Source organism: Vicia villosa, unplaced genomic scaffold (genome assembly GCF_029867415.1).
Source record: "Vicia villosa cultivar HV-30 ecotype Madison, WI unplaced genomic scaffold, Vvil1.0 ctg.000426F_1_1, whole genome shotgun sequence".
Classification (NCBI taxonomy): Eukaryota; Viridiplantae; Streptophyta; class Magnoliopsida; order Fabales; family Fabaceae; genus Vicia; species Vicia villosa.
Genome location: NW_026705203.1, coordinates 71,470 through 80,704, shown reverse-complemented (window position 1 = coordinate 80,704; position 9,235 = coordinate 71,470). Strand labels below are relative to the sequence as shown.

The 9,235-nt window shown below is 31.6% G+C and overlaps 1 protein-coding gene across 1 annotated transcript; it reads right to left on the bottom strand.

The window, feature by feature from the left end:
* Nucleotides 1–5,373: 5,373 nt before the first annotated feature.
* On the bottom strand, nucleotides 5,374–6,282 carry LOC131628148 (uncharacterized). Its single transcript, XM_058899016.1, has one exon. The coding sequence runs from the start codon at nucleotides 6,235–6,237 to the stop codon at nucleotides 5,374–5,376; it is 864 nt and encodes a 287-aa protein (XP_058754999.1). The 5' UTR covers nucleotides 6,238–6,282.
* Between the last annotated feature and the right edge of the window lie 2,953 nt (nucleotides 6,283–9,235).

Below are 9,235 nucleotides of genomic sequence, written 5' to 3'. Positions count from 1 at the left end.
CAAGGCAATTAGGGGCAATTACCTTAAACTCAGATGATAGGTCTCTTTTTAGCCTTTCAGAATGAAAGGGTCTATCCTTGCCATAAGAGGGCAGGAAGCCTTTCGTTTGGAGGTTGAAGGGTCGTCGAAGCATCCTTTGCCATAAGACTGTCCCATGCCATAGAAGGGCAGGTAGTCTAAGGCAAGGATCAGAATAAGCCATTTTTCCGTTAGGCAACCAGAAGATACCTCAGCCATTTTCCGTAGGCAACATCCGAGGGTCGAGGTCATAATTGTGTATCGAAGGCAGCATCATTTAGGGTCGTATGACCTTTTAATTATCGAGGCAACAGGCTGAGGTATCCTCGTATTCGAGGGACATGGCTTATTCTGCAAAAAACACAAGGCAACAGGCAACAAGGCAACAGGCAACAAGGCAACAGAGAGGTTACCCAAAAGCGTGCGTGTGTGCACCAATCACGTGATTATATTCAATTATATTATCTTGTAAATTAGCGATTTTAAATTCAATTCATGGTTGCCACTCCCTATTTTACTAACCACGCAGATAATATAAGGCAAGAAACAGTAATATGGGGGAGGGAAATTGTAACCAGCGGATCCCTTAATAGGGTTCGACACAAGTAATAATTAAACAGAAAAATAAAAGGTTAGGGTTTAGGGTTACCAAACTCGTGGCTTTGGCAATTTGACAAACCCTGGAAAAGGCAAACAAAATAGGGTGAGTGCATTGTCAGGTTCGAAGGCAAACTTCATTAACCACAAAGAAAATAGAATAATAAATTAAAAGTAGAATAGAGAGAAGGTACTTAGCTTGGCATTTGCCTGACAGGGTTGAGGGCAAGGTTTGCCTGAAGCATTGACTCTGACCATTGAGAAATGAAAGAAGGAACAACGAGGCGTGAGTGTATAGGCAGTTCATTGATATTTAATTTTATCCCTAATTTATTAAGGAAACAAAATAAAATAAAAACGATTATTTGAATTAGATACGAGATAATACTTAGCTTTTGAATTTGATTTGATATGGTTGCTAGTCAGGAGAGATCTCAGGGTTAACCTGAAAAAGACAAAGGCAAAAATGATGAAGGCAAGGGAAACCTAATTTCTAAAAGGAAACCAAATAAACTTTTAAATTAAAATAAATAGAATACTTAGCTTTGTGACGGACGTGGCGTGTAATCGGAGTGTACTTGAAAAGTCAAACCTGAAAAGAAGACACAAAACAAAAATACTCAGTGTAGGGCATGATCTTTGTAAACCTCGATTAGGGTACGAAATAAAAAGGAAAACAATTTAATTAATTATTGGTCTGACGACCTAATTAATTAATTCGAGTCGAGAAAATAAAATTGATTATGAAATATATTTTTTAGGAATTTTTGCGAATTAAATAAGATATATATGAATTTTGAAAATATTTAAATAATTAAATATAACTTAAAATTATAAATATATGAAATATTAAATATATAAATAATATATACCAAATATAATAAATATAAATAAAATGTGATTAATGAGTAAAATAAAATTATAATAATAACCATATAATTAGTTTATTTTTATTAAGAGAGAAAAAAAAAGAAATTTAAATGAATATATATATATATATATATATATATATATAATATATATATATATATATATATATATATATATATATATATATATATATATATATATATATATATATATTAAACTAATTAAAAGGGGCTGTGTAATTAAAATTAAAAAAAATTCTGGAAAACTTAACTTTTGTTCCAGTGTGGCGCATGTATGGTTGTTCATGGTGCACCTGCAGCTGTTGCTCGTTGGATTTGCGCGCGGATGAAACTGATGGTTGAGATGGTGAAAGACCATGGCAACGCGTATGTCTTAACGCACCGGATCCTTCCGTTTGAAAATAAAATACGCGCGCAAAACCGACCAATGGGAGGACGACACACTTCTTCTTCAACCTCTTGCCATGGCTTTTAACAGCGCTTATCTCAAAAGCGCTGTAAAATGTCAACTTTCCGTACCTGCAATAATAGCGAACAGGCCCAAACATATCTAGAAATTTTTCGCGATAGCATGGTTGAACTCGTCTTGTCCTCACGAATCTAACCATGGAAGTCACTTACCCTAATTTTACCTTGAGCAAAAACCCCCAAATTGGAGTTGCAAACCCTAACATGGTAAATTGTTCATAACAGCATAATAACATCCAAAAGTGTCCAGAATCGATCAACACAGCATAACAAACACAAATATGTAACTGGATATGAATATGGATGCGTAAAACAATGCAATCGAAGAAAAATACAATTCGGACAAAAGAAGACTCACAGTGCTTATTCTTGATATTTCAATGCTCGAAAACGATTGGGATTCACTCAGAGATGATCCAGGAATGAATTGAGATTGATTAGAGACCTTGAATTGGCTTTAATCTCAGAATTGAACTTTGGAATTTTCTTTGACTTTTGTGCCCGAATTTTTGTTCTCTTGAGGCTGCCAAAACGTAACCCTAGCATCTGAATTCTTTTAGTACTTATAGGAGACTGAATTAGGGTTATAAAATTGGATGAAATCTCAATGAATCTTTGATTGTAGTTTTGATTGGAATTTGATTTTTCTAGTTTCCAAATTTGGTCTAAATCCAATATTTCCCTCACTAATTTGATTTGCACGAATTTAGTATTGATAATTAGATATTTGTGTGATTGATGATGATTGAAAAATAAGAACAAATCACATATTTTATATTTAATATTTTTATATAATTAATTCATGATTAAAATGATTAAAATCATTAAATAATTAATAAAAATACTATAAAATATAAGGATGTGATTCTTGGAACGTGCATGGACTTGGAATGAAGATTGGGTGAAAAGGAAATGGGCCCTTTTGGAAATATTTGAATTTTTGAACCTTTTCTCTTCACATTTGCCCTTGAAAATAGTCCAACTTTGACAAGGTGTATCTCCCTCAATTTTTGAGGTATGGAAGTGTTCTAGGACATTTTGGAAACCTTAGAGAGTCCTCTAACCAATGTATTTGGTCTCATATCAAAATCATTTTCCATTCTCATTTTATGCCCTTTTGAAAAAAGTGTCTTCTTGTTGACTTTTGAAAAGGACCTATAATGTATGAAGCCATATCTCTTAGATTATTGACCTATGAGCTTTGATTCTTGGACCATTGGATAGAGGAATGAATTCCCTTCAAAATGAGCTTTGGTGGGAATTTTTCTGATGAAGCATGAATATTTGGTGAATTTTCAAAGTTTGATTGACTTTTTTCAGTTCATGCCCAAAATAGTAACTTTTGACTTTTGACTCTTCTGAGGTTTCCTTGCATCATTATGATCAACCCTTGATCATGATTTTAGGGTTATGAGGATGTTGCTGACCAAATATCTTAAATGTTGATTGTGTGTTGACTTGAAATGACCATTTTGCCCTTGAGAATCGACTATTGACCTAATCAAGGTTTGAGGGACTCAACTTGCCCTGATTAGCTTGAAACCTTACATGGGGATTCTTTGGGATGTTTGTGACCTTATGGAACCACTTTGAGCCCTTGATTCAGTGATTTTTCTTTGAATGAACCAAACCCTAACTCAGAGCCTTTGTATAGGAGAGTGTGTTTTGGAGCTTTATGTCTTGATTTTGAAATTGCATATGGGAAATGGTATGGGCAAATTTTGGGGTATGACACCAGACCATGTTCTGATGTTGCATGCTGAACCTTCTGAGTCAGTGCTTCTTGCGCTGATTCTGTGTATACTCTTTGTATAATTCCTGAAACAGAAATTGCATAGTATTAGAGTACCACATTATCTCATACAAAATTCATATCCTTGTTATCATCAAAACTAAGAATATTGATCAGAACAAATCTTGTTCTAACAATCTCCCCCTTTTTGATGATGACAAAAACATACATAAATGATATGAATTTGCAGTCAGAAAAGAACAGACGGCTAAGGACAATTACACAGCTATAGCATAAGCATATAGACAATGTGTGAATATGTCTCCCCTGAGATTAACAATCTCCCCCTGAGATAAATAATCTCCACCTGAAATAAATACTGGAAGAATTTTATAAATAAAAGACTTCCCTGAGCATTTCAGTAGAGACGTTCACATATGCTTAGATCTTCAGAACATTCACAGCTTCTGATTCTTGCTTCTAATTTTTTCTTTAAACAAACGTAAAACATCACATATGAATGATATGAATGATTGTATTTTATAAACAATTGAATAAAAAGAGAGTACAAGGGCTTCTCCCAAATACAAATATTAATACAAATTGAGAGAGTCCAAAAGAACCTTGCACCAATCATAAAAGTTGGTGCAACCTCAAGACTTCAATCCTATATATTACAATATGCCAAATCAAAGAAACTAATCTGATATTCTTTATAACCTCTCATGCCTCACAAATTTACCCTTTAAAAGGGATTGCTCCACTTTATCAAAATGCTCTAACAAGTTGTAAACCAAATAATAAATTATTTATGTTTTGCCACTTTTCCCTTCATGAATCTAGAGAACCAATAAACATGTACTGAAACTTCCAATAATTGATCTTGACAGATAGAGGACAATTAAAGAGCAGATGAGATAGGTCTTTCTCCTCTCTAAAAGAGAACACATAAATGCCCTGACGGAGTATGTACAAATCATCATAATCTCTAAAACATATGCAGGATTTGCTTGATCCTCGGATAATAAACCACCGATTTTTTTTTTTAATAAGCAATTTGTATACAGCCGGTTTTAAACCTGAGACTTTGAGAGGAGTACACTCTCAAAATCAAAACGTTTTACCGCTAGACCACACACACACCCTAAACCACATAAATTTAATACAAGTGATTAGTGCATAAAATATGACTGTTATAAATTTTGAATTATTGAATTCCATACTTACTGATTAAAAAAATAAATAATGAGGTTTATTTTGTTGAAATAAATGGATTGGAAAAGTGATTTCTCATTTCTTGATATTTTGTTAACATTGCCACTTTAAATTTCACAAAATGAAAATTACAAACAATCCTGTTTTTATATTAAATATCACAATATTTCAACGTTGGATTTTTAATACCTCTTGCAAACAAATTAAACAGCATTAATATTTAATATGATTAAGGAAATTAACGTAATTAATCAAGGTAATAACAAACAAGATTAAGAAATCACATTAAATTAATAACTCTTAAGCTTGACTTACATACTCCAAGTAACACAGAAATTAACACATGACAATAATATATGAATGCCACAACATAATTTAAATGAATTCAACAACTAGTTTGACATAACAAAAAAAAATAATCACCATGCCATAACTTCAACTATAGAAACTTATTCAAAGCTTAAGTGTCAAATCAAGCCCTGAAGATTCAGAATCGGAAAGTTCTTCTTCAGTGTTGAACTTTGGTTGATGAATATCATCTTTAACAGGAGCAGGAGCCACAAAAAAATTATTTTCTATGATTGAGTTTGAACTAATTTTATTATTTGCACTATTTTCAACCCTTGAAGAAGTTGCACCACCAAGACCAAGAATTCCTACCCTGCTACTACCTTCCATATTATTTCTCAAATTAACAAGGGAAGGGTTTAATGTCTCTTGCAAACACAAACCACCATGTCCATAAGTAAAATTATTTGGTGTAACCCTAGGGTTAAAAAGAGATGGTTTTTGAATCATGGAGTCCATTCGAACCCCAAGTGATCCATAAGGTGGAAAAAGAGCACTAGGATAACGAAAATAAGGGTTCAAGTGAGTTTTCCCTAACCCTAAAACATCATGTTCATATCTTTCTTCACGCTGTTTTTTTAATGCACGTTCTGCCTTATGGGCGTTCTGGTGCCCTCCTAACGCTTGTAAAGTAGAAAATTCTCTCTTACAAAAGTTGCATGCATAAGATGTCTTTGACTCCAAATTCTTCTCGTCAATGGTTTTCTCTCCTTTCTTTTCATTGTCGGTATTAGGAGGATCAGACGACGAGCCACCGACTTGAATAGGGTTAAAAAAATTGTGCTCTTGCACCTTTGACCCATCAACCGAATCCTCTTTCGATAACTTCACAAAATCAATCGGCATGTTGGAATTGGATTTTGAAGACTGACCTTGTTCATTCTCCTCCTTATGCACCACGTTTTTTGGTTTGGAAGAATCAACATGATTATTTGAAGTGACTGAGAGGCTAGAGGATTCGGATGCCATGACACAAATTAAGAGAAGCAAACTATACCTGTTGTTGATTTTTGATTTGATGATAAGAGTGGCTTAAGAGGTGTTATTTATTTTGAAAAATTAACATCTGCATTAACGCAGATATCTTTGAATAAAGAAAGAGATATGTGATTCATATTTTTCTGTCAGGGGGATGTATATTGCACCCATTCATTTTTGGATATTTGAATTACAATTAAGACAGATATTTAATGATTGAAAAATTTGAAACGATGTGAGGAATGATATTACACCGATTGAGTATACTTTAGTACATTATTTAAACTACTACTATACTTTAGTATTGTAATCCGTGTGATTAATTATTTATTAGGTTAGTTTAATCTTTCATAGTTTTGATGTAGGTTTAATGTTTCTACTATATCAGTACTTCAAGCGTTCCAATTAAAAAGAATTGATATTGAATATGTTCGAAATTTGTTTTTGTTGTGGCTGCTCTGTTGTCGGTAAAAAAATTTGATTTTGTTTTTGTAGAAAATTTTAATATAATAGTATATCTGATTTTAATTTTTCTATAATATAGTATGGTATTATTATATATATTTTAAGTGAATTTTCATAAAATATTAAATATCTTTTATTATTTTAATTTTTGTGTTATAACATTTATTTATTTATTTAAAATAATAACAGCCAATTTTTGAATAATTTTTCTAAATTTTATGATATATTTTTGTATAATACTATATTTGGTAGTTTTTTTATAATATAAAATGGGACTCTATTATAAATCTAGTCTAATGATGGACCTTAATTTTAATAAATTTTAATATATTTTTTATTTTTTATTTTTTATTATAATAAGATATTTAGTTATTTAAAATAATAAAATTCAAACTTTATACAATTTTGTAAAAGTTTATGTTAGGTTGATATTTATATAATTCATTATTTACTAAAAGAGTAAAAGTTTATCTTAACCTATTTTAAAAACTTACTAAAATATTTTATTATTACATTATTTTCCTATCAGCATTTTATTCATAATTTTCATTATAAAAACATTTCATTTTAGAAAAAAAAAATATCTTACTGATCTAGCTTTGCGGTATCTGACGGTAAAACATTTGAATGTGTTTCTTTTTAGAAAATTTTAATATAATAGCATTTTGGCCTTTCATTTTTCTATAATAGAAAATGGGATTCTATATGGAGCATGGCTAGTTGTGAACCTCATTATTTTAATTAAATTTCCATTAAATATTTTTTCTCTTTTTATTATTGTAAAACATTTTTTTTATTAAAGGTTATAATATATTTAATTTTAAATAATTTTTTTAATAGTTGCAAGTAGACTAAAATAAAAAACAGAGTACAAAAGAAAAACCAAAATCCAATAAAAATATATCATCAAAAGGTAATACGAATCAATCTTAAAAGGAAAATAAAGAAAACTTAGATCTAAATTATTAGATGATTTGGATTGGAATATCAAATTGTTGGTGTATAGGTGGTCTTATTATGACTTTGTCAAAAAACTTGTCATAATATTGTGGCGCCTCTCTTTTGTAAACAGGTTCGAGAACCCTTAGTTCTCTGGTTTATAATATCTTGTTTACTAAAAAAACAAACGCTCATTACACCTACAATTCGCCGACGATACTCTGTTACTGGTCCCAACATCTTGGAAAAAGGTTTGGATCATTAAAGCAATTCTCATGCTTTTTGAAGTTGCCTTAGGTCTAGGTGTCAATTACAACAAATGCAGACTGTTTGGCATTAATTCTTATGATCGGTTCTAGGAAGCTGCTGCCTATTTATTATCTTTCAAGTTCGGTAAAACTTCGTTCAATTTTCTTGGGATACCAATTGGCTGCAATCCGGGACTGTGCACAACTTGGAATTTCCTCGTTCGGAAGTTAAGAGCCAAGCATGGTAATTGGAAAAATAGATGTTTAAGTTTAGGTGGAAGAATAACTTTGCTCAAATCCGTTTTACTCAGCATTTCTACTTTTCAGCTGTCTTTTTACCGGGCTCTAAAGAAGGTGTGTATGGATATTCAGAGGATTCAATCGAGTTTTTTATAGGAAGAAAAGGAAGGTAAAAGAAAGATTCACTGGGTCGGCTAGGAGAGGATTTGCCAATCTGTTGAGAATGAAGGTTTAATGGTCAAAAAGGTGGACAATTTCAACACGGCGTTATTGCTAAAGTGGACGTGGAGAATTCTGAAGGGTGTTAGGGCTCTGTGGATGAAAGTGTTGGAAGTTAAATTTGGTAACATCAAGAACATTGTTATTTCAGATACAGTAGGCACTAATTATCGGCTTAACTCGAAGTGGTGGAATGACATCCTTAAGCTGGATGAATCCTTAAGAAAAAGTTTCCACTTGAGAGGGAGCATTGTATATAGACTCACAATCGAGGAGGAGTGTTGAGATTCAAGTGGGAAGAAGAAGTCCTACATTGATTAGAAAAGAGAAGATTGAACAATTTATAAGTGAGAGAAACCACACACCTATCACCTTAAGGTTTTAGGTGGACAAGTGTTGTGTTTCTTGCTAAAGTGTATTGCTCAAAAGGAATCTCCATAAAAGTAAGAATGCTTCTCGCTCGACTCTCCGCCGATTGTTGCGCCAACATTTACTTTACTTCACGTTTAACATTAATTTATTTTATTTAGTAACTAGTATTTAAAAGTAATATTTATTTTACTTCAAGCAATTTTTTTATTTTTTTCAACAATGTATTTTCTCTAAAATGATATATAAACAAAAGTGTTACATGAAAAGTGGATATATTTAATTTAAAATTAAAATCAAATACACTAGCTTTTTTAAAAATTAAATATCATTTTTGTTATATTTATATTTCATTTTAATTGGTGTAATTGATGACATGCTAATCACTTAAAAGGAATGTCCCTAAAAGTAAGAATGCTCCTCGCTCGATCCTTTCTCAATTGTTATATCAATATTTAATTTACTTAAAATTTAACATTAATTAATTTTATTTAATAATGTATTTATTC

Bases quoted from the DNA above. Each gene is read 5' to 3' on its own strand.
- LOC131628148 (XM_058899016.1), bottom strand. From the start codon at position 6,237: ATGGCATCCGAATCCTCTAGCCTCTCAGTCACTTCAAATAATCATGTT.